This window comes from Pongo pygmaeus, chromosome 8 (genome assembly GCF_028885625.2).
Source record: "Pongo pygmaeus isolate AG05252 chromosome 8, NHGRI_mPonPyg2-v2.0_pri, whole genome shotgun sequence".
NCBI lineage: Eukaryota > Metazoa > Chordata > Mammalia > Primates > Hominidae > Pongo > Pongo pygmaeus.
The window spans coordinates 137,855,109-137,881,091 of NC_072381.2; the positions used below are offsets into that span (position 1 = coordinate 137,855,109).

Here is a 25,983-nt window from a genome sequence, read left to right on the forward strand (position 1 = left end):
CCCGGGGTTGGCGGCTTTATCTGCAGGACTCAACAGCGCACTCGCTCCTGGCAGGGCAGGTCTTTGCACAACGGCCTGGCCCTGCCTCCAGCGCACATGGGTGAGCAGAGGATGGACACGGCGCGGTCACCAAGGAGACTGAGCCTCTGAGCGGCCGGGCCCCGCCACCTGTGGGGCAGGAGCCTCACTCGCACTCGGGCAGCACAGGTGAGCGCCTCTCTAACTGCAAAGTACAAACGAGCCCGCACGTGGGCCCCAGCGGATCACGGAAAGAGGAAAGCAGGGCTGCCACGGGCGGTGGGCGGAGGCGAGCGCAAGCCCGGAGCCGCCACAGCCGGGGGGACCCTCGCCCCGAGGGCCCGGGCCCAGCCTGCTCCTCCTGCGGCGCCGCCACTAGAAACGGAGGACGCGGGCGGCGCCCAGGTCCCGCGTGGGGGCCGCAGCCGCCCGGCGCGAGCCTCTCCGGAAGCCGGGGAGCCCTGGGAAGCCGTCCCACCGGGGGAACCCCTGCGGGAAAAAGCCGCCCCGCCGCGCCCGCCCCTGCAAGAGCGCGCGGCCCCCACGCCGTCCCCGTGCCCGCACTCACCGTCCTCCTTGTCGTCAAACACCGGCCTCCGCGCGGTGGCCGCCGACATGGACGAGCCCATCCTCTTCTTCCACTTGCTCCACTGAAACAGGGGGCGCGGCTGCGCGCGGACATCGCCCGAGTCCCGGGCCCGGGGCTGGCCAGCAGCGGGCGGCGGCAGGGCAGAGGGCGCGTCGGAGCCGGCGGGGCGCGCGCGGCCGGGGGGCGGCGAGCCCGGGGACGCCGCGGCGCTGCTGCCCCTGCGCTCGGCGCCACTCCTCATCGCCGGGTCTGGGTGCGCGCCGCAGCCGGAACTCGGGGCATGGCCGGCCCGCAGGGCCGGGAGCGGCAGCGGTGGCGGGAGCGCTCTGGGCCGGCAGCGCCCGCCGTGCGCTCTCCTGGGCGGTGGAACCCGCCCCGTAAACTGCGAGCGCTGGGGGCGGGGCGAGGGCGGGGCTTCTGGAAGGGGCGGGGGCGGGGCCGAACGCCGGGGCGGGGCGGGGGCGGAGCTCCTGGAAGGGGTCGAGGCGGAGCTGAGCGCCGGGGCGTGGCAGGTGCGGAGCTTCGGGAAGGGTAGGGGCGGGGCCGAGCCGGGGGCGGGGCAGGGGCGGGGCTAGTGCCTGGAGTGTCGCTAGGGACTGGGTGGCCGCCACCAGTCTAGGGATGGGGGCTGTGGTTCGCCGGGACACGGGGACCACGGCTCAGACTAGACGGCGGGTACGAGAGCGAGGGAGGCAGGGAGCGTCCCCACGGGTATCCTGGGGCCCCGGAGGTCGGCGTCCCTGCCACGGGACGGCTGTCCCCGGCACGGCGGCGGGACCTTCTCGCGGTCTCCGCGGGCCTCCCTCCCCCTGCCTTCTTCGTGAAAACAGCCGGCGCTCGGGCTTCCGCCGCCCAGTGCGGGGAGCCCTAAACTCCAGCCTTCTGCTTTGGGCAGGGTGAGGCCGGGCTGCAGGCCCGGGATGCCGGCGGCGGGAATCTGCCGGGCAGGGCCCGGCTCACGGTCAGGAGGCTGCAGGCTGAGCCCAAGCGCTGCGCCAGAGGGTGGGGTGGGGCAGGGCGGGCCTGGCTGCAAGAGCACACACGCGGGCGCCCGGGGTGGGCGCTAAGCCCTGAGCACGTGCGCCCGCGCTCTCGGGCACCCCCGTGCCATCCTCGCGACCCCCGTCCGGCCTGAGACCGCGTGCCCGAGTCGTCCAGGGTACCCTTGTCCAGATGCGACAGGGGCCTCGGCATTCGGCGTATTTCGGAGGCCTGGGGCGCGGCTTGACCTCCGGGCGCCTCTGCCCCTGCGCAGGGCCAGGTGCGCCCCTGCGCAGAAAGTGCTGGGCGCCTTTGAGTGCCCTGGAGAAGGCGCTGCTCTGCATGGAGCCTCGCTGCCTGCCCCTGGCGCTTGTCACTGAAGAATCGGTTTTTGCTACCGGGCTGTTTGACTTTAGGAAGCCTTTACCTCCTTAAGTTCTGCCCTGTAGCCAGGCCACAAAGACGGGGTCTCCCTCCCCGGTGAAATCCTGGATGGGATTTCCTGCTGCCCTCCCGGAGGATGAGCGGATCCCCAACCTGGCTCCAAGGCCGGTGTCTCCCGCCCCTGTCCCTCCCACCGCGCACAACTGTCTACCCTGTCATTCAGCCACCGTGAGCCCTGCCTCCCCACGGCCTTTGACATTCAGTGTGGCCGCCCGCCCTAACCGCCTGATGCATGAAATGTGAGCACGGGAAGTCTGTGTGGCTTCTGGGCCAACAGGAGCCCCCATCCCTTGGGGACTACAAGGAATGGAACCATGCCCATCCACCTAGGACATGCACCCACCTGGACATGCACCTGCTTAGGACACATGGCATGCATTTCACTACTGAGATTTAGAGGGTATTTTTATGAGCATAACCTAGGTTACCTGACCAACCAGCCACCGCAGCTCTCCGTGCCTGGCTAGCACAAATGCATCGGTCACTAACTTCCAGTGCACAGAGCCGAGTTCCCAGCCCTTGCAGCTACAAAGCTCAGTTCTCTGCTCTCCCTCAAAGTTGCCATTCTCCAGCAGGCACGCAGAAGGCAGTGGGTTCAGCACCTGCCTCAGAGGAAGCCCTTGGTGCCCATCCCAGCAGGAGTGGTGAAGGAGCATTTGGAAGGGGAGGCACGAAGGCAGGGCAGTGCCTGGAACCCTGCGCACCCAGCGCACACATCAGACTCCCCAGGGCTCCTCCCAAAACACGCAGCCTCTAAACATACATCATCACCTCTCCTCCTCTCCCTCTGACCCCTAAAAGTGGCAGAAAAGGAATAAAAGGTATAACATCCCCACCACCACCTAAGAGGGAACAGGAGAAGGGAAAACATGTTAATGGACTTCAGACAGCAGGTAGAAAGGTGACTCTGAAGATTGGAGAGGCTGAGGACCTGCAGGTAACCAGGACCCCAAAAGACGGGAGAATGTGAATACAGCCAGAGCCCAGGATGCCTCCCCGGCCCGGGCAGTTGGGGATGGACAGTCCTCTGGACTGAGGGTCCAAAGGGGCTCTTGACCCAGGGATACCAAGTCCTGCAGAAGACAAGAGTGCAGGGGAGCAGAGGGGTTCATGGGGACATCTGCACACTTAAGTAGGAGACCCTCCAACCTCACGCTTGCTGTGAGCCTCAAACACCAAGCCAGGCACCTGCCCCTCAGTCAGGAAACAGGAAGGATCTGTAGGGAAACAGCAGCTCCCAAAAGAATGCTGGGTCCTAAGATTTGGCCAGTGCAGATCAGCCCTGCAGGGGCCTGTGGGCTCAGGGCACAACTCTTGTACTGTCCAGGTGCAACTCTTGTACTGTCCAGCCATGGCTCAGGGTCCAGGCAAGCACAAGACTGAGTGTTAAGAGATGCACAGTGTAGGCATGAGACAGGAGGGGTCAGGAGCTGCTGTCCCCAAGAGGATGCGAACCCCTGGTGCCTCATGGGAGGTAGCTCTGAAGTTCTAGGGGGATGCTGGGAGGGACTGAGGCTGGGACAGAGCCAGCTGTGGATGGGAAGGGGCAGTGAGGCCAGCAGAGAATTCGTGAGTTCCCCTGTGTGGCCATGCTGCCCGGGAACGTCAACTTCATTAGGGCAGCGACAGTGTCTGCCCCTTCCAATGACAGGAGACCAAGTGACAATGTGACAGATAAATGCATTCAGTGCACTGACGTCTAGCACGCAGGAGCACACAGGAAGGCACATGGCTGGGCAGCACGTGCATGATCATGGGACCACTTTAGCTTGGGTAGTCCGGCATGAATCTCTGAGCAGGTGGCCTTGATGCTGAGGCCAGAGCATGAACAAGTAGCTCAAAGGAGGCCAGGTGTCCGGGTTCCAGCAGCAGGAGCTGGCCCTAAGGTTGAAACGGGCTCGTGCGGGAGGACAGGAGGGTCCATGCTGCAGGACAGCAAGTGTGTGGCCGCAGCATGTGCTGAAGGGCTGGGGGTGGTTTGGGGGACAAGGTGCAGTCCCTGACACCAGGCTTCATGTGCATTTGTCCATAATTCGTCCATAAAGCCACGCCTCCTGAGGGACATGCCTTGGACATGGGTCCTCCATTGCCACATAATTGGCACACAGCTCAGTCACACCGAGATGTGTGCTTCATCTTCTGTCATCATTCTGAAATTAACACATGTGCTCTGCCCACGCCTTTGTTAAGAGTCCTTTTATTAAATCTCCTCAGATCACACAATTCATGTGTGCTGTTTCCTGCTGGAAAACACATCTCAGAACTGACCCCCAAAACAGGAAATGGGCTCCCACAGGACTCTGATGCTGGTGTCCACCTATGCGGAGAATCCACGGACAGCCTCCCTCCCGGGAAATGGGAGACAGACGGCCGTGGCGCCCTCAGATTCAGCCCTGGCAGGGCCTGGGATTGAGGATTCTTGGAAGGCCAGGGCCTTGGAGCCCACGTGTGGGGACACTTGGTTGCTATGGTGACAGTATTGATTCTAAAGGTCATGTGGGCACCTGGTGACTCAGGAAGGAGCACAGTGACGGAGAACATGCAGGACGGGCTGCAGCCGCTAGGAAGGAGCCCTCGCCCCCCACTGCAGTGCGCCGGGGCCGAGCATGAGTTCACTGCTCAGCTCTGCTTAAGGACCCACCACCCCAGCCCCTGCCGCCACCATCATCACGTTGCCTTTTCATCTGTCTGCTCCGCCCTTTTCTTCTTCTATAAGGGCACTTGTCATTGGACTTAGGGCCCACCCTACTCCAGGATGATATCATCTTGAGATCCTTAACTTAGTTACATCTGCAAAGATCCTCTTTCCAAATAAGGTCACATTCACAGGGCCGGCGCGGACATGTCCTTTGGTGGCAAAGGGCCACCATTTAACCCACCACATCCATGGGCAGCATGGATTCACCACACCCTACAGCCCCAAAGTCCCAACCATTACAGCAGCAACTCTAAGTCCAAAATCCCAGCTCAAGAATTTTTTTGAGACAGAGTCTCACTGTGTTGCCCAGACTGGAGTGCAGTGGTGCTATCATGGCTCACTGCAGTCTCAACCTCCCAGGCTCAAGCGATCCTCCCATCTCAGGCTCCTGAGTAGCTGGGACTATAGATCCATGACCCCACCCCGGGCTCACTTTTTTGTGCTTTTGGTAGAGACAAGGATTTCACGTTGTGGCCTAGGCTAATCTCAAACTCTTGGGCTCAAGCAATCCACCCCACTCAGCCTCCTACGGTGCTGGGATTACAGGTGTGAGCCACTGCACCCAGCCTCTCATCTAAATATTTTCAGCTCGAAAGTCTCCAAGACTCGTTGTCTAAATCATGCCTGATTTAGACAATCAGAAATGATGTCCAAGACTCACTGTCTAAATCAGGCATGGGTGAGACCTCGGTTCAATCCATTCTGGGCAAAATTCCCCTTTATCTGTGTAACTGTGAAACTGGAAAATATGCTTCCAAGGTACAGTGATGAGATAGGCATTAGATATACATTCCCATTTCAAAAGGGAGAAATAAGAAGGAATAAATAGAGTCATCAGTCCCAAGTAAGTTCAAATCCAGCAGGGCAAGTTCCATGAGGTTTCAAGGCCTGGCAAGAATTCTTGGTGGCTCAATGCTGCACTATGTAAACTAAAATTAAAACCATAAGCCCCCAACTGATGGGACAGACCCACTCTTGGCCAAGGAAACTCCAGAAAAACCTTAAAACTGAGTTCCAGGCCAGATGCAGTGGCTCACCCGTGTAGTCCCAACATTTTGGGAGGCCAAGGTGAGCGGCTCACTTGAGGTCAGGAGTTCGAGACCAGCCTGGCCAACATGGCAAAACTCCACCTCTACTAAAAATACAAAACTTAGCCAGGCGTGGTGGCACACGCCTGTAATCCCAGCTACTCAGGAAGCTGAGGCACGAGAATCACTCGAACCTGTGAGGTGGAGATTGCCGTGAGCCGAGATCACGCCACTGCACTCCAGCCTGGGCGACAGAGCGAGACTCTGTCTCAAAAAAAAAATTAAAAAAAAATAAAAAACCTGAGTTCCTGGCTATGATGGTGGGATGGGAGGTCAGACAGGTCTCCTGATACCCCCTCCCTTTTACTGTTTAGACACAACAACCAACCAGCATTAATGTTAAGCTCGAGACCATAAGACAAACAGAATGGCTCTTTGTGGCAATAAGATACCGAATTATAAACAGGACCTAAGGTCATGCCGAGTGACGGTTAAGTCACACACTCTACCCTTACAGCAGCTAACAAGCACTGGCCTTGAGATGAGCAACATTAAACGCCGTGGCTGTTTACCATCCACACAGAGGCAGCCTCTAAGGCTAAAAAGGACCCTGCCACACGGGCCACACGACAGACATTTGCCAAGCACCTGCTCCATGCTAGGCACTGCAGCAGACACTGCCGACATAGTGAATGGCCAGGTGGAGCGTGCACCCCTCTCAGTGAGGGAGATGGGCACCCAGTGGATAGCAGGCAAAGAGGGGATGCACCGCGGGCTGTGAGAGCAGGAGTGGACGCCAGTCCTGATGGAGCATGAGGGACACCCCCTCGAGGCAGCCCACAGCAGAGCTGACACCTGAGAGATGGGCAGACGTCAGCCAAAGGGGAGCAGGAGAGCAGCCCTCCAGGCAGAACATGGGTAGAGTCCAAGAGGTGAGCAAGAATGTGATGCTTTAGAAGAAAGGAATGAATGAAAGGCCAGGCTGGTTAAGCTGGAGAGATTGAGGCAGGGAGTGGCAAGAGACGAAGGCTAAGGAGATGACAAGGACCAGGTCAAGAGGCCTCATGAGCTTCGTGGAAGATGCTAGCTCTGGCTTCCTGAAAGGCTGCTGAAGTGGGGGTTGCTTAAGACCCATGCAGTGAACTTTGGCCAATGGAAAACAACTGCTGGGAGGATAAGCCATCTCTCCTTCCTCTTTCCCACAAGAGTTCGCAGGCAGAGTCTCTCTCCTGCCCATGTGAAGGCATCCTACCTGGCCAAGCAGGGCACCCATGGAGCAGCAGCCTGTGTCAGACCTCAGCCAGCCATCAGCCCTCGGCCAGCACCGCGATGCACCACCTTACCTGGGCTCTGCCCTTCTCTGCCCCTCTGCCCTTTTGCATCTACATAAAGGAGGGGCAAATCAATTTCATGTTGAAAGACAATTCATCATTCATAGCAGAACTAATAACACTCTGCCTGATAGCATGTGCAGACGTAAAACTGCACAACTTACAAAGGGCAAAGAGATGATGACACTGCCGAGCTTTTCTGACATTCCCTGAAGTGGTGTTTTACAGCTCAGGTTTGACTGTGACAGACTGAGGGTGGCTATCATGATCCACAGCAATGCCTTTAAAAAGTGGCCCAGCTAACAAGCCAACAGAAGAGATACAACGTAAACTAAAATCGCCAGGAGAAGATGAAAACAACACATAGGACACAAGGAAAATAAAGAGCAGAGTGGTAGAGTTAATCGTTACAGTAAATGTAAATGGACTACGCATTTCAATCAGAAGATAGAGACCATCAGACTGGATACAAATGCAAGACCCTAATATATATATGCTGATTCTAAAAGCTGCATCTTAAATATAAAGATGAATTATAACCTAAACACTAAAAAAGAATTTAAAAGTAAAAAGATGGAAAAAAGATATACCATGTAAATAATAATCATAAGAAAGGTGATGTAGCTATATTTATCAGATAACGTAGACTTCAAGACAAAGAATATTATTAGAGATAAAAAGGAACATTTCAAATGATAAAAGGATCAATTATTTAAGAATACCTAACATGCAGCCATAAAAAAGAATGAGTTTGGCCAGGCCCAGTGGCTCATGCCTGTAATCCCAGCACTTTGGGAGGCCGAGGCGGGCAGATCACCTGAGTTCAGGAGTTCAAGACCAGCCTGACCAACATGGAGAAACCCCATCTCTACTAAAAATACAAAATTAGCCAGCCATGGTGGCACATGTCTGTAATCCCAGCTACTTGGGAGGCTGAGACAGGAGAATCATTTGAACCCAAGAGGCGGAAGTTGCGGTGAGCCGAGATTGCGCCATTGCATTCCAGCCTGGGCAAAAAGAGCGAAATTCCATCTCAAAAAAAAAAAAAAAAAAAAAAAAGGAATAAGTTCATGTCCTTTGCAGGTACATGGATGAAGCTGGAAACCATCATTCTCAGCAAACTAACACAGGAACAGAAAACCAAACACCGCATGTTCTCATTCATAAGTGGAAGCTGAACAATGAGAACACATGGACACAGGGAGGGGAACATCACACACAAAGGCTTGCTGGGGGTTTGGGGGCAAGGGGAGGGACAGCATTAGGACGAATACCTAATGCATGTGGGGCTTAAAACCTAGATGATGGGTTGATAGGAGCAGCAAACCAGCATGGCACGTGTATAGCTGTGTAACAAACCTGCACATTCTACACATGTATCCCAGAACTTAAAGTAAAATAAATAAATAGATAGCACAAAAAAAGAATGCCTGACAATCCCAAATATGTATGCGCCTAATAAGAAGACTTCAAACTATATAAAGCAAAACTCGACAACCAGAGAGAAAAATAGACAAACGCACAGTCATAGTAGTAGAGCTTAACACTTCCATCTCAGGAATTGATAGAACAGGTACACACATACACAATTACTAAGGATATAGAAGTTTGGGCAACACTCTTAAGCAAGTTGACCTGATCGACATCTATAGAACACAATAACCAATAATTGCATATTACACATTATTTTCAAGTGTGCAAGAAATATTAAACAGGATAAGTCATATCCTGAAACAAAATGAAAATTTTCAATAAATCTCAAAGTATTGAAATAATATATAATGTGTTGTCTGAACACTATGAAATTAAGCATCAATTATAAAAGAGAGTCCAACATTTGGAAATTAAACAATAATCCATTATCAAATAATGAATCACAAGGAAATTAAAAAATATTCAAAGGGAATGATTATAAAAACCAAACTAATAAAATGTATGAGATGCAGGTGTTTTAAATGCCTGTATGAGAAAAATAAGAGATGTTAAAAATCAGTTTTCTAAGTTCTGTCTTAAGAAGTCAAAAAAACCATTCCACAATGTATACATATTCTGAAACATCTTGTTGTATGCCATAAGTATATATCATTTTTATTTGCCAATTAAAAAGAAAATAAATTGTAAAAAAAAATTAAAAAAATAAATTACATACCTTAAAAATCACTACTATAAGCCAACGTAGCAAAGATGGGAAGTTATGTTCATGGGAGATGAGAGTAAAGATGAGCTATAAAAAGTTAAAAAAATAAGGCCAGGCACAGTGACTCATGCTTGTCACCTGAGCACTTTGGGAGGCTGAGATGGGGGGATTGCTTGAGCCCAGAAGTCTAAGATCAGCCTAGGCAACATAGTGAGACCCAATCTCTACAAAAAATAAGGATAAAAAAGTTAGCCAGGCGTGGTGGCATGCACCTGTAGTCCCTGCTACTCAGGACGCTGAGGCGGGAGGATCCCTTGAGACTGGGAAGTTGAGGCTACAGTGAACCATGGTCGTACCACTGCACTCCAGCTTGGGCAACAGAGTGAGATCCTGTCTAAAAGATCAGGAAAATCAGCAAAGCAAACCAGTGATCCTTTAAAAAGTCATTAAAATGTATAAAGCCCTAGGATTACAGAATAAGGAGAAAGAGGAATTCGAATATTAGAAATGAAGAAGAGGCTATCACTATAGAGTCTAAAGATACTTAAAAGAGTCCGGGCGCGGTGGCTTACGCCTGTAATCCCAGTAATCAGGGAGGCAAAGGCTGGTGGATCACGAGGTCAAGAGATTGAGACCATCCTGGCCAACATGATGAAACCCCATCTCTAAAACTACAAAAATTAGGAGAATCACTTGAACCTGGGCTGGGAGGCAGAGGTTGCAGTGAGTCAAGATCACGCCACTGCACTCCAGCCTGGTGACAGAGTGAGACTCCATCTCAAAAAAAAAAAGATACTTAAAAGATTAAGAAAGGCATGTTGTGAAAATGTTGTACCAGTACATTATATTTGTAACTCAAATAAAATGGAGAAACTATTTGAAAAATATAATTGATCTATAAGAGAAACTGAATTTGTAATTTAAAACTCCTTCCCAAAGAAAACCGAAGGTACTGAGACAACTGAATATTTATATGAGAACGATAAACCTAGACCCTTACATAAATAACTCAAACTGAATCAGAGGCCTAAGTGTAGGAGCTAACACTATAAAATTTCTAGAAGAAAACACAGGGGAAAATTTCTATGACCTCTAGTTAGGCCAAGAGTTATTATATGTGACACCAAAAGCATGAACGAGGCATAAAATTCATTCATTGGTCTTCACTAAAATTAAAAACTTTGGCACTCAAAAATACACAATTAAGAAAACAGACAAAGGGAAAGATTGGAAATCATATTTCTGGTGTAGGACTTGTACCCAGAACATATAGGACTCTTGGCTGGGCAGATCGCTTGAGCTCAGGCATTCAAGACCAGCCTGGCAACATAGTGATATCTCTACAAAAATTTTTAAAAATTCGCATGGTGTGGTGGCATGTGCCTGTAGTTTGGGAGGCTGAGGTTAGAGGATTGCCTGAGCTCAGGAGGTCAAGGCTACAGTGAGTCAGGATTCCACCACTGCACTCCAATTTGGATGACAGAGTGAGACACTGTCTAAAAAAATAAAAATGAGGCCAAGGCAGGCAGATCAAGAGGTCAAGAGATCAAGACCATCCTGGCCAACATGGTAAAACCCCGTCTCTGCCAAAAATACAAAAATTAGCCGGGCATGGTGGTGTGTGCCTGTAATCCCAGCTACTCGGGAGGCTGAGGCAGGAGAATCGCTTGAACCCAGGAGGCAAAGGTTGCAGTGAGCCGAGATTGCGCCACTGCACTCCAGCCTGTGAGACTCTGTCTCAAAAAAAAAAAAAAAAAAAAAAAAGCTGGGCGCAGTGGCTCACGCCTGTAATCCCAGCACTTTGTTGGGAGGCCAAGGCGGTGGATCACAAGGTCAGGAGTTCCAGACCAGCCTGGCCAATATGGTGAAACCCGGTCTCTACCTAAAATACAAAAATTAGCCGGGAGTGGTGGCAGGCGCCTGTAGTCCCAGCTACTTGGGAGGCTGAGGCAGGAGAATCACTTTAACCCGGGAGGTGGAGGTTGCAGTGAGCCAAGATCGCGCCACTGCACTCCAGCCTGGGCGACAGAGGGAGACTATGTCTCAAAGAAAAAAAAAAAAAAAAAAAAGACAGAGAGAGAGAGAAAGAAAACAATCTAATAAAAAGGTAGGTAAAAGACTTGGAAAGCCAGGCATGGTGGTGTGCGCCTGTAATCCCAGCTACTTAGGAGGCTGAGGCAGGAGAATTGCCTGAACCTGGGAGGCGGAGGTTGCAGTGAGCGGAGATCGTGCCACTGCACTCTAGCCTGGGCAACAGAGTGAGACCTTGTCTCAAAAAAAAAAAAAAAAAGAAAAGAAAAGAAAAATCATTTCACCAAATAAGACATACAAATGGCTACATGGCTAATACACATGTAAAATGTGATAAACATTATGAGTCACTGGGCAAATAAAATTTTTAAAATTGCTTTTAGTTTATTTTTTCTTCTTCCTGCCTACTGTTTCTACCTCTGAAGAAGCAAAGTAAAAATTTAAACCTCCATGAGATACAACTACACACTTATTAGGATTGCCATAATTTAATAAAAAACACAATACCAAGGGTTGGATGTGGCAGAACTGGAGTTCATATTTTGTTAAAGTGATGCAGCTACTTTGTTTTTTGTTTTGTTTTGTTTTGAGATGGAGTTTTTCTCTTGTCGCCCAGGCTGGAGTGCAGTGGCGTGATCTTGGCTCACTGCAACCTCCGTGTCCTAGGTTAAAGCAATTCTCCTGCCTCAGCTTCCCAAGTAGCTGGGATTACAGGCGTTCGTCATCACACTCAGCTAATTTTTGTATTTTTAGTAGAGATGGGGTTTTACCATGTTGGCCAGGCTGGTCTCAAAATCCTGACTTCAGGTGATCCGCCGACCTCGGCCTCCCAAAGTGCTGGGATTACAGGCGTGAGCCACCACGCCCAGTCATGATACAGCTACACTGGAAAACAGTTCATTTATTTTAAATTTAAGCATAATCTTACCATATGACCCAGTAATTTCACTACCAGGAATCTAGCCAAGAAAAATAAAATATATGCCTTAAAGATAGGTGCATGAATATTCATAGCAGCATGATTTCATAGCCCCAAACTGTAGATAGTCCAAATGTCCATCATCTGGTGAACAGATAAACAAATAGTATATCCATACAATAGAATATTATTCAGCAATAAAAAGGAATGAAATACTGATGCCTTCTACTACATGGATGGACCTCAAAATCATTATTCTACATAAAACCAGATGAAAAGATGACATACTGACTCCGTTTACCTAAAATGTGCACCCCATTGTCCAGGCAAACATGTAGAGTCAGTGCTTCCCTAGGGCTGGGGTGAGAGCGGAATGAACTGCAGACAGCTGTGGGAATGCAGGGGCTGAGGGTACTTATCCTAAAGTGGGAGTGTGGGGATGGTATAAATTTACTGTGAGTTGAATAAAAATTGTGGTATTGTGTCTTCACAATGGCTTGTGGCCAAGGGTTTTTTTCCCCTTCCTTTTGTCATCTCTATTGAGGCATAATTTACATAATATAAAATTCATCTATTGCACCTTAGATGGATTTTTTTTTTTTTTTTTGAGATGGAATCTCACACTCTCTCCCAGGCTGGAGTATAATGGCACGATCTCGGCTCACTGCAACCTCCCCCTCCCAGGTTCAAGTGATTCTCCTGCCTCAGCAGTAGCTGGGATTACAGGTGCCTGCCACCACACCCGGCTAATTTTTTGTATTTTTAGTAGAGACAGGGTTTTATTATGTTGGCCAGGCTGGTCTCGAACTCCTGAACTCAAGCCATCCACCCGCCTCAGCCTCCCAAAGTGCTGGGATTATAGGCGTTAGCGACCGTGCTCAGCCCTTAGATGGAATTTTTAAAGAGGTTACAGACCAGAGGGTGAGTGAAGTGGCTCTGTTTACAGGAAGAAGGCACATGTTGGCCTGGGACTAGTTTGGGGACCCTCTGGAGAGTTGGCCTTGGGTCATCTTAGACATTGTCCCATCAGGCTATGTGGAGGGTGATGTGACTCCAGTTGGCTAGTCTCAACATAATTCTACATAAACCACCCCAAAATTAGTAGCATGAACGCCAAGCATTTACCTCTCACTCTGCAGGTGGGCTGGGATTGGCTGGGCTTGGCTGGGATTGGCTGGGCTTGGCTGGGCTTGGCTGGGCTTGGTCAGTCTTGGCTCTGGGCCACAGATGCAGCTCGCATCTATTCTATGGGTGTCTCATTCTTCTGGGACAAGCAGGTCACCATGTGCCTCCCATGAGCATGCAAAGGTGCAAGACAGTAGCTGTGGGAGGACATCCAGAGCCCATCTTGCTGGCATCCCCCCAACATCCCTTTGACCAGTCGGGCCTCACTGTGTTCCATCCCACTCTCCAGTCGGGCCTCTCTGCTCCCTCCCACCTGACACCCCATTGGCCAAACAAACCACATGGCAAGCCAGTCCCAGGATGGTGAGGTGCACTGCGACCACCCCAAGGCCATGGCAGGGTATGGAGATGTCATTTATTGTAAGATGGACAGATAAGCTGGACCAATAATTTACAGATTCCAGCAGAGTGTGGACACCCAGATGCACCAGGACTGTAGGAAATCACAATGGCGGCAACGCCTTGGCCTTCCTGGGGACAGGGAGCCCTATTTCCAAATACAGTCACATTCTGAGGAGCCGGGGGTTAGAACATCAAGTCTGCCCTTGACCTCACACAAGCCAGGCTCCTCCAGGCCCTCTGCTCCACCAGGCCTCAACATGGTGCACGAAGGATTGAACAAACACCAACATCATTTGTAAGAACTCCAGGCTGCATCCCAAGGGTGACCTGGCCCCCAAATGCCTGCCTGAGAAAACTTAAGCTGCCCAAAGGATCTCTTGTTGGCTCCAGCAACCCCTGAGAATAGGGCCCTATGCCCCAGCCTCTGCGGGGGTGGGGCCTCACTTCCATAACCGCAGTCAACAAACCTATTATAGACAGGTCTCCTGTGCACCCACCCCCTTACCACTCTAAGTTTTCACTTCCCCAGCCCTCCTGAGCCCCAGCGGACCCCCACCCCTCACTGTCCCTTTAAAACCCGCAGTCACCGCTGTGCAGATTCAAGCTGAGTCAGGTCACGCTGGACTCTTCCCCATTGCAACAGTTATGAATAATCACAATCTGCCCTCACCAATCTGGCGATGGGCTGTGTTTATCAGCATGAAAGTGGAGGACACATTCAGCCATAGCACCCATCCTGCACACCCCCCACCATCCCCTACCTGCCCCCTCCCCAGCCTGGATTGTGGGATGTTCCTGGATTTTTTTCTTGTTTTAGAATTTTATCATTCACACGTGCAATATGCCATCTAGTTTTTCTTGGCTTTATAAACCTCGTAAAAATGTGCCATACTGTATGAGGTCTCCCGTAACTTTTTTTTTTTTTTCTGGAAATAGCTGTTTCTAAGACTTTTTCTCATTGTTGCGAGCACCTATTGTTCATTCATTTTGAGGCTGTAAGATGCTTCCTTGTCTGGCTTCACTGTGATGTATTTGTGCTTTCTCTTGTCCTGGCCTTTCCAGTGCTTTTGCTTAAATGCATGATCCCGCGGGGCACATTTTGGCACCTGTGTCCTGATGCACGCCGCCATCTGCTTCTCTCCTGGAGTCCAAAGGGGGAATTGTGGGGCTGTTGCACTTGAGAATTCAACCCTGCACAGGAGTCCCCAGATGCTCCCAAGATACTGACGAACACCCTCTCACAGCAGCAGGTTCCGTGGGCTTCACCAGCTCAGCAACACAAGGCAGCTGCTTTGCTGGTGCCAGCTGAGTGAGTGTAAGACTCACTCATCTGAAATACAATCTTGGATCAAATTGCATTTCTCTGACAGCTAGTAAAGTGAAGCATCTTTTATATTTTTATTGGCCATTTATTTCTCCTCTACTGTGAGCTATTGGTTTATATCTTTTTACCTATTACTATAAATATATCTCTATATTTTCCCTATTGAATCATAGGAATGCTGCATACTATCTTTATTGGATTATACAGTCTGGATACTAATCTTCATTGGATATAAGAGTCACCAATATCTTCTCTCAGTTTTTGGCTAACTTTTCTTTATGGTATCTTTCTGATGAACAGGAGTATTTCTAGTATAGTGAACTTACCAATATTTATTTTTATGGTGTTTTTGTACCTTGTTTAAGAAATCCTTTCTTAGCCTAAGAACAGAGTAAAATTCACTGACATTTTCTCCTAAGGATGTGTATAAACTCCTGCACTGGCGCATAGCATACCTGTGGGAAACTACACAGGTAATGGGCATGCATCTCAACCAAATTTCACGCCAGTGTAACTACCAGCACAGGAAGTAAAATGTTGCCAGCATCTGAGAAGCCCTGGAATTACTAAGCCCTTCCCAGGACCATACCACCCAGCTTGGGGAGGAGGCACCCTGATCTGGGAAGCCCTCCTGCCTGACACCCATTTGGGGTCATCTGCAGTAGCCACTCTGTTCTTCCTCTAGTGTCCTGGGGTGGAGGTCGTGGTTCTCTGCTCTCTCCACAAACATGTGCCTGTCTCAGCCCCATTCTCTCTGGCCCAGGGACCGGTTTGGTTCATGCGTCCCTCTCCTGAACACATTTGATCGTTTACTCAATCCCAGAGTGTTCTTACAAAACCAAAAAGAACAGACACCTGGTTCTGTGTCTGTGAAACGCAGGCCCTCTAAAACGCAAAGCCCAGAGCAGGAGGACGTCTATTTCCTGGTCTAAGTGCTGCCCTGCGTCGGACTCACCACCCTTTCATTCTGTGTACTATGATAATTTCCTTTCCTACTGCTTGTCCTTACTGAAATAATGACGTTTTCAGTCGCTTAGTTTTTGTTGGACCTCTTGGGAATTCTTCTTACCCCTTATAATAGGCTTACCGTGTAATTTTCCACCAAATCAATTTCTCCTTGCACAATGCATTCTGGGCCCAAAACCCGGCTCAAGTCTGGAAATGGGCCAGGAATCATGATTGTTACTGAGGCGCTTGCCCTTGGCTTCCTGGTCACCCATCCTTGATATCTCTTAACTGTATGGACTGAATAGTGCCATCACTGGCTGGCTTAAGACTCCATCCCTAGCGTTCTCACTGGCCTAGGCCAACACCAATGTTCACAGACCGTTGCCCACCCTGGCACCTCATCAATGTATTTCCTCCAATAAAGACAGTTCCTTTCCAAGAGATGTGCTGATCTAATTGTGGTAGACAGAATAATGGCCCTCACCGACGTCCATGTCTGAATCCCCAAAACCTGGGTATATGTTAGGTACATGAATTCAAGTTAAATAATTTAAGATAGAAGGTGGGGTGCATGGGGATTGGAGGCTCACAGGCCATGAAATTGGCTTGGGATGGGGTGATGGATGGAGCTAAACCATTTTGCACCCAAGTCTCAAGGCCAGTGTCTTGGTCCATTTTCTGTTGCTATAAAGAATACCTGAGACTGGGTTATGATTTATACAGGAAAGATGTTTACTTGACTCAGTTTTGAAGGCTGGGAAGCCCAAGAGCACGGCAACAGTTTCTGGTGGTGCTTTTGTCCTGCATCATAACACAGAAGGGAAGTGGAAGGGGGAGTGGGACAAAACATGAGAGGTAGCCTCATGTTATAATAACCCAACCTTGTGGCAATTAATGCTGTCCGGACAGAGCGGGAAGCCACTCCCTCCCTCAAGAATTAGCCCAGTCCCTAAAGAGCAGAATTAATTTCTTAATGGCCTAACCACACCTTAAAGAACTCACCTCCCAACACCCCCACACCTGGACCAAATTTCCAACATATGAATTCCAAGGACCCACTCCAACCACAGCGGCTGGGAAAATGGAGGCCAAGAGCTGGGGATGAGTCTGAGTCTCCCTGGGTACCGAGACAAGTTCACCACTTTGGCTCATCTGAGAAATTCATTAACAATTCATTACACACCCCCTCCTGATGGGCCACAGAACACACCCCCAGCTTTTTCATGGCAGCCTGAAGGCTGCAGCTTCTTGTCTTTCCACACCATTCCACATCTTCCTGGCAAAATTCCAGTCCTGGGTTGTGCTCTCAGAAGACCTATATGGGGAAACAGAGGTCATCTTCACTTTGCAGTCTGAACTCTTTTCAAGGAAGAGCAATGTATTTCAGTTGTCACATTGTATGATGATTGGTTTAGCAGGCACAGCAGAGCAGAAATTGAATCAGCTGCCAGGGGCATTTTGAACATCTTCCAAAAAACAATTTTAGGCCATTTTGAAATCTGTAAACTTATGTAGAAATGTGTATTGTCCTTACATTCAAGTTTCTATAAAGTATATTTTACATTTTAAAAAAAGACTGCCTTTCTTTTGATGTTGTTGACAAAAAGAGTCAAGCTCTGTCAAATACTTAAAGAGGTTTATTTCTGAGCTAAATATGAGTGACCATGGCCCAAGGCAGTCTCAAGAGATCCCAAGATGTGCCCAAGGTGGTTGGGTTGCAAGATGGTTTTATACATTTTAGGGGAACATAAGACATCAATCAATGCATGTGAGGTATACATTGGTTTGGTCCAGAAAGGTAGGACAACTGAAAGCGGGATGGGGAGAGATGCAGGAGAGTGAGCTTACAGGTCATAGGTGGATTCAAAGATTTTCTGATTGACAATTGGTTGAAAGAATTATTATCTAAAGACCTGGAATGAATCGACAAGAAGGAGTGTCTGGGTTAAGATAAGGGGTTGTAGAGATCAAGTTCTTATTGGTAGATGAAGTCTCATTGGTGGCTACTGTTAGAAACATCTGATGGTAAATTCTGATGTTTCTGATATGGTTTGGCTGTGTCCCCACCCAAATCTTATGTTGAATTCCCACATGTTGTGGGAGGGACCCGGTGGGAGGTAACTGAATCATGGGGACAAGTCTTTCCCGTGCTGTTCTCATGATAGTGAATAAGTCTCATGAGATCTGATGGTTTTAAACAGAGGAGTTCCCTGGCTGGGCGCAGTGGCTCACACCTGTAATCCCAGCACTTTGAGAATCCAAGACGGGTGGATCACAAGGTCAGGAGATCGAGACCATCCTGGCTAACACAGTGAAACCCCGTCTCTACTAAAAAATACAAAAAATTAGCCAGGCGTGGTGGCGGGTACCTGTAGTCCCAGCTACTCGGGAGGCTGAGGCAGGAGAATGCCGTGAACCCAGGAGGCGGAGCTTCCAGTGAGCCGAGATCACACCACTGCACTCCAGCCTGGGTGACAGAGCAAGAGTCCGTCTTAAAAAAAAAAAAAAAAAAAAAAAAAAAAAAGGGAGTTCCCTGCACAAGTTCTTGCCTGCTGCCATCCGGGTAAGACGCAACTTGCTCCTTCTTGCCTTCTGCCATGATTGTGAGGCTTCCCCAGCCAGGTGGAACTTAAGTCCAATGAAACCTCTTTCTTTTGTAAATCACCCAGTCTTTAGTATGTCTTTTTTTTTTTTTTTTAAGACAGTCTCGCTCTGTTGCCCAGGCTGGAGTGCAGTGGCACGATCTCAACTTACTGCAAGCTCTGCCTTCCGGGTTCATACCATTCTCCTGCCTCAGCCTCCTGAGTAGCTGGGACTACAGGAGTCTGCCACCACGCCTGGCAAATTTTTTTTATTTTTAGTAGAGATGGGGTTTCACCATGTTAGCCAGGATGGTATCGATCTCCTGACCTCGTGATCTTACCGCCTTGGCTTCCCAAAGTGCTAGGATTACAGGCATGAGCCACCACGCTCGGCCGGTATGTCTTTATCAGCAGCGTGAAAATGGACTAACATGGTTTCCTATGTAGACATTTAAAGGGTGCTAGACTCTCAGTTCATCTCTTCAGGATTAGGAAGTCCTGGAAGGGTAAAGATCCAGTTATGTTAGATTCTATCCAGATACAAATCTCCGCCCCACAAAAGACAGCTTTGCAGGGCCATTTCAAGATATGGAAAATAAACAAATTTGGGGGTAATTATCTTGATTTCCGTCTTTATCTGCCATGTGATACTACGCCAGAGTCAGTTGGAGTTGGTATCTTACTGCTACAGAGTCTGTTCTGTCAGTCTGAAGACCTCTATTTTATTTTTGAGACACAGTTTCACCCTGCCACCAGGCTGGAGAGCAGTGGTGCGATGTCGGCTCTCTACAACCTCCACCTGCTGGGTTCAAGTAATTCTTGTGCCTCAGACTCCCAAGTGGCTGGAATTATGGGTGCACGCCTGGCTAATTTTTCTATTATTAGTAGTGATGGGGTTTCCCCATGTTGGCCAGCTAGTCTCGATCTCTTGATCTCAAGTGATCTGCCTGCCTTGGCCTCCCCAAGTGCTGGGATTACAGGCGTGAGCCACCTCGCCCGGCCAAGATCTCTATTTTAATGTTAATGCTGGTGAGTTTGTCTAACCCCAAAAGGAGAGGCGTATCATGAGGCATGCCCAGTCCTCCGCTGCTGGTCACGGTCTGAACCAGGAGGCGCGCCCAGTCCTCCGCTGCTGGTCACCGTCTGAACCAGGAGGCGCGCCCAGTCCTCCACTGCTGGTCATGGTCTGAAGTAGTTTTCAGGGTTCTTTGGAATCCCCTTGACCGAGAAGAGGGGTCCATTCAGTTGGTTGGGGGACTTTGAATTTTGTTTTTGGTTTACAATGTAGAAGAATATTAATTATTGGAAAAACATCACACATAACTTATGGCAGCTTCACAATAAGGTATTACATAAAAAAACTAAAGCAGATTAAAACTGTTTTATTTCCTGTATTGGAAAATATTACTTTCTCTGGGCAAGATGGTATTGCAAGTTCAAGCTTAGAGGCTGATATGGTTTGGCTGTGTCTCCGCTCAAATCTCATCTTGAATTCTCACATGCTGTGGGAGGGACCCGGTGGGAGGTAACTGAATCATGGGGGCAGGTCTTTCTGAGGCCGTTCTTGTGATAGTGAATATGTCTCACGAAATCTGATGATTTTAAAAAGTGGAGTTCCCCTGCACAAGCTTTCTCTTCTTTTGCCTGCTGCCCTCCATGTAAGATGTGACTTGCTCCTCCTTACCTTCCACCATGATTGTGAGGCCTCCCCAGCCATGTGGAACTTTAACTCCATTAAACCTCTTTTCTTCCCAGTCTTGGGTATATCTTTATCAGCAGCATGAAAACAAACTAATACAGAGGCCCTCCCACAATTCTCCCCACCCATGGCTACAATAGGTAATTTTTATTTAAAAAAAAAATTTTTTTTGAGACAGGGTCTTGCTCTGTCACCCAGGCTAGAGTGCAGTGGCATGCTCTCGGCTCACTGCAATCTTTGCTTACCAGGTTCAAGCAATTCTCCTGCCTCAGCCTCCCGAGTACCTGGAACTACAGGTATGCACCACCACGCCTGGATAATTTTTGTATTTTTAGTGGAGATGGGGGTTTTACCATGTTGGTCAGGCTGGTCTCAAACTTCTGACCTTAGGTGATCCGCCCACCTCAGCCTCCCAAAGTGCTGGGATTACAGGTGTGAGCCACCATGCTTGGCCTATAATAGGTAATTTTTAAAACAAAAATTTAAAAACCAGCAACACTTCATAGACCAAAAATGAATCAGAAACACATAGCAGCTCACAGGACCCAGACTTTGGGCCTGTGGGGGCTCTGGGCCCAGAAAGAGGGAAAGGTGCTTGGGAAGGCTGTCCCTGAAGAGTGAGGGGCAGAAAGTGCCTGAGAGTAGTGGAGAACAGCCAAGAACATCGCTGAAAACCAGGGCTGGAATAAGTCTCTTGCCTCTGTAACTGCCCTGTGGGTTCACCTTGCCTGCTGCCTAGACAGAGCCAATTTACCAAGACAGGGGAATTGCAATGGAGAAAGAGTAATTAACGCAGAGCCGGCTGTGCAGGAGACCAGAGTTTTACTATTATTACTCAATCAGTCTCCCTGCGCATTCTGGGATCAGAGTTTTTAAAGATAATTTGGAGGGTGGGGCTTTGGGACATGAGGAGTGCTGATTGGTCAGGTTGGAGATGGAATCATAGGGGGTTGAAGTGAGGTCTCCTTGCTGTTTTCTACTCCTTGGTGGGTGCCAGAACTGCTGGAGCCAGATTACAGGTCTGGGTGGTGTCAGCTGATCCATGGAGTGCAGGGTTTGCAAAATGTCTCAAGCTCTGATCTTGGGTTTTACAATAGTGATGTTATACCCAGGAGCAATTTGGGGAGGTTTAGACTCTTGGAGCCAGAGGCTGCAGGACCCCTAACCTATAATTTCTAATATTGTACCTAATTTGTTAGTCCTGCAAAGGTAGACTGGTCCCTGGGCAAGAAGAGGGTGTTTTCGGGAAAGGGCCATTATCCATTTTGTTTCAGAGTCAAACAATGAACTGAGTTCCCTCCCAAGGTTAGTTTCGCCTATGCCCAGGAATGAACAAGAACAGCTTAAAAGTTAGAAGCAAGATGGAGTTGGTTAGGTCTGATCTCTTTCACTGTCATAATTTCCTCAGTTATAATTTTGCAAAAGCGGTTTCACTTCCATGAAAGGAATGTGAAAAAACATAAAACTTCTGCAGCGATATCTGGGGATGGAGACCAGGACAGCCCTCGGCCCAGCCTCTTGCTGGCTCCAGGACTGGATCTACAGTTCCCAATGGCAAGGCCAGGCAAGCACCCAAGCATGACCCCAAAAGGCTGGATGGTCAGTGAATACTCAGGGAAACAGAACATAAGCCCCCTCTGCAGAAGCCTGCAAGCCTAGATTTCAAAACACAGGACTCCAAGAAGACAGGTAACAGTATCAGCCATCAACTGGTATATTCAGCCCAGGGGAGATGAAAACAATAAAGCACAGTTTAAAATAAATGTGTCTAGCCCGGGCAGTGGCTCAGGCCTGGCAGTGGCTCACGCCTGTAATCTCAGCACTTTGGGAGGCTAAGGCAGGTGGATGGCTTGAGCTCAGGAGTTCGAGACCAGCCTGGGCAACATGGTAAAACCCAGTCTCTACAAAAAATACAAAAACTAGCCTAGCGTGGCGGCACATGCCTGTAGTCTCAGCTACTTGAGGGGTTCAGGTGGGAGGATTGCTTGAATCTGGGAGGCAAAGGCTGCAGTGAGCCGAGATCACACCACTGAACTCCAGCCTAGGTGACACACTGAGACCCTGTCTCAAAAAATCAATAAAATAAATAAATAGATATGTTTGGGATTCTCATGGTAGATAAAGAAAGAAAACAGCCATGAACATTAAAAACAGATTATAAAACAAAAACTGGAAGAAATAAGAATAGACACAAAAAAGAAAATTAGAAATAGAGACCAATGCGGTTTTATTTAAAAACTCAATAGATTAAACAAACTAACTGGACGGAGACAGAGCTAGTAAACTGGAAGATCATAAACCCAGAACACAGAGACCAACACTGGGAAGCGCAGTTTGAGAGATGGAGAAGACACTGAATGGGTGCAACCTACTCCCTTTTACGAGATCCAGAACAAGAATTCTGTCAGGGTGCAGAGGTGCCACGGGAGGACAGATGGCCGGGAAGGGCTGGGAACTGAAACTTTGCTATCTCAGGTGAGAAGACACGGCCAGAGCCAGGCAACACAGCCAAACCAACCCATACTCAGAAATACTACGGCGAAATTTCAGAACAAAGACATGAAAAGAGAAGACAGATTTCCTTCATGGAAGTGGCAATGCCACGGGCAGCAAACTTCTCGGCAGGGTAGCAGCAGTCGCTGCCCCAGAGGAAGGTCCTAAAACCACGACAGGAAGTGACTCAACAAGGAACGTGGCACCAGCTCCACAGCCACTCAATAATCAGATCAACACGAACACTTCATTCGTTCCTACGTTGGGAGGCTCACCCAAGAATACTTGCCAGAAGGCTACCAATGGATACAATCTGGCTGGGCAAAAACTGAGCACAGAAAAGGGCAAAACATGCTCGTACATACAATTAACTACTGACTACAAAAATTAATTTAGCATGAAAAATGTGAAACAAAAACCTGAGGCAACAATAACAAGCAAGAGGGAATACGCTCAAATGGTTAGTAAATGTTTTATTTGTGAAAAGAGATACTGGAATGCTGAACCTTGTTAGAAATAGCATCGTGCTGAAATCTTCCATCCCTTTCGCCGCTCACGGCACCACCCATGCCACTCCCCATTCTCTCCTTGCTCTGCGCGGGTGGTTGGCCTCCCCACGCTCCTGGGAAGTTACTGGTTGTGCTTTCAGCTTCCTGATTGGTAGATAGTTCGGTATGTACGAAAACTTTTTTTTTGAGACAGGGTCTCGCTGTCACCCAGGCTGACATTCAGTGGCACAATCATAGCTCATTGCAGCCTGAAAATCCTAGGTTCAAGCGATCCTCTTGCCTCAGCCTCCCACACAGCTGGAACTACAGGTGTGTGCCACCACACCCAGCATTTTTTTTTATTTTTAATTTTTGTAGAGACTGGGTTGCCCAGGCTGGTCTCCAACTCCTGGCCTCAAGCGATCTTCCCACCCTGGCCTCCCAAAGTGCTGGGATTACAGGCGTGAGCCATCGTGTCCGGCCTAAAAACATCTCTTACTGTGATCTTTTCACAAAAAAAAAACGTAACTCCCCTCAAAGTGGATAGTCATTTCTCCATATAATTCTGTCGTTTCCTTAAAAAAGTGAAATCAGGCCGCGCGCGGTGGCTCATGCCCGTAATCCCAGCACTTTGGGACGCCGAGGCAGGCGGCGCACGAGGTCAGGAGATCGAGACCAGCCTGGCCAACATGATGAAACCCCGTCTCTACTAAACATACAAAAATTAGCTGGACGTGGTGGCGCGCGCCTGTAGTCCCAGCTGCTGGGGAGGCTGAGGCAGGAGAACTGCTTGAACCCGGGAGGCGGAGGTTGCAGTGAGCCGAGATCACGCTACTGCACTCCAGCCTGGGAGACAAAGCAAGACTCCACCTCAAAAAAAAAAAAAAAAAAAAAAAGTGAAATCATGGCTGACTCCAGCTAAACTGTCCGGGTTTCAAGAGTGTTTCTGGGTGGGATAGAGGGTGCTACTTTTCATTAACAGTTGGATCCTGGAATGAAGATGCACGGGACTCCAGGGTTCCACATGACCACGCCAGCACCTCCCCTCCCGCCCGGTGTCATTTCATCTTCTTCCAAATTCTCAAAACCCTTCCTCACGACACTCACTGCGTTTCCTCGCCCCCCTCACTCCTCCGTCCACTGCAGGAGACTCAGCAGAGGCAGCCTTACTTCTCCAAAGAGGACGGTCTGAGTCTGCGTTCCCCTGGGAGCAAGCTCTGAGGCAATATTTGGGGACAAGCAGCTCATGTGAGAAGTGGCTCCAGGAAGCCCCAGGGTAGAAGCGGGGAGTGAGCTCAGCGGGAAGGGCCGGCAGCGAGGGCGGCTCCAAAGGTGGTGCCTCAGCATCAATTCTTTTCTGCTCGGCTGTCCTCGAGCAGCCCCGCCCGCCCCGGGCCCTCCGGCTCCCCAGACGGCACTCAGCATCCCGCTGTCTTCCTTCCCCTCTGTGCCAGGCTGGTCGCCCCTCCAGACCCTCTCGGTCCCTACTTGCCCGTCGGCCACCGCCCCTTCAAGGCCGCTGGCGCGGAAAAACGGATGCTGCCGTTGGCCGCGTGCGTGCGCAGGCGCACCACACACCCTGCCGCCCCCCCCCCCCCCCCCCCCCGCGCAGGCGCACCACAACCCCCTCACCGCAAGCGCACCCCCGCCCCCGCGCAGGCGCACCACAACCCGCCCCCTCCCGGGCAGGCGCACCACACCCCGACTCCCTGCCGCGCAGGGGCACCCACACCCCGCCCCCGCACGCAGGCACTAGCCCCCACAACACGCACAACCCCGCGCGCAGGCGCACCACAGACTCGCGCGCAGCGTGGCGCCTGCGGGTTTCCGTACCGGCGTCTCCATGGCGACCGCGTTGGCTGGGTGGCCTCCATTGTCGGGCTCTTGCTGTCAGCGGCGGGGCTCGCAAGCGCTCCAGTGGGCGGGGGCGCGGCAGGTGAGACGCGGCGGGTACGGCCAGCTCACTGAGCCCTCGAGGCGGGCGGCGGCAGGAAGGTGGTGCCTCGGCCCCTCGTGCCCTGTCGCCTAGCTCCAGCCGGGATGCTGACGGCAAAGGCTACACTCCTCAGGCCTGGAATGTGAGGCCCAGAGCGTCGGATCCAACTCAGCCTCGCCCGGATGGGGAAACCGAGGCAGGGAGCGGGGGTGGGCGTGCGTGGGGATCCCTTGAAGGCAGCCTCGGAAACCCCACGGAGCCTGCGCTGCCTGCGCCCCGTGTAAGTCCAGGCTGTTGTTTCACTTCTGGTTTTAAGATACTTTCCCTGTTGTGAGGTTTGAAGCCTCCCCTCCTCTGTTTTTAGTTCCGTGATTCGGAGAAAACAAGTGAACTGACCGTGAAAAAGCCCGCAGGCTTGCATGGAATGCAGGCCGCCTGGGGTCGAACCCTGCTGGGTCCCAGTGTCGCCTCTACCCCCCAATTAACTGCGCCCCGGAGCAGTTCCCTAACTGATCTACGCCTCATATGCCAATCACTGGGCTGTTGAGTGACTTGAATTAGATGAGCTGATGCGTTCCAACGCTGATTCTTATTGCCGAATAAATTGTTTGGAAATTGCAGGTGGAAGCGTACCTCGCTGAATGAGGTTTCGGTGAACAATACTTCTGAGTAAAAGTGTTGCTGGACAACGAAAATTCGAGATTAATTTAACAGGTTTTTCCCCGGCGCTTAACTGGGTGTTAGCCAGACTTAGTTCTGGTCACTGGGTCAAAATGGCAAACAAAAGACAGGCTTCCTGGCCTCAAGAAA

At 50.1% G+C, this 25,983-nt stretch overlaps 2 protein-coding genes and 1 pseudogene across 9 annotated transcripts in view; 1 reads left to right on the forward strand and 2 right to left on the reverse strand.

Annotated features, from left to right (window-relative positions):
* The window catches only part of STK32C (serine/threonine kinase 32C), a 102,734-nt gene extending 101,759 nt beyond the window's left edge, over positions 1 to 975 (reverse strand). The window contains exon 1 of the mRNA XM_054503354.2: positions 587 to 975. Within this exon, the coding sequence (XP_054359329.1) occupies positions 587 to 848 (262 nt within the window). The 5' untranslated portion in view covers positions 849 to 975. The remainder of the gene's footprint in view (positions 1 to 586) is intronic.
* A 21,827-nt stretch (positions 976 to 22,802) lies between these two features.
* Positions 22,803 to 24,806, reverse strand: LOC129045105 (uncharacterized; annotated as a pseudogene). The gene is made up of 2 exons (XR_008504880.1): positions 24,345 to 24,806; positions 22,803 to 22,913 (listed from the first exon to the last, which is right to left on the reverse strand). The product of XR_008504880.1 is annotated as an uncharacterized LOC129045105 (transcript).
* LRRC27 (leucine rich repeat containing 27) overlaps positions 22,889 to 25,983 on the forward strand; it is a 53,658-nt gene continuing 50,563 nt past the window's right edge. For 2 of the 7 annotated variants that reach the window (XM_054503347.2, XM_054503352.2), the window contains exon 1: positions 22,889 to 23,209. The gene's annotated coding sequence lies outside the window, so the exon portion shown is untranslated. Of the gene's footprint in view, positions 23,210 to 25,007; positions 25,454 to 25,983 lie in introns of those variants that run through there. The other 5 variants (XM_054503346.2, XM_054503349.2, XM_054503348.2 and 2 more) reach the window with 4 other exon arrangements.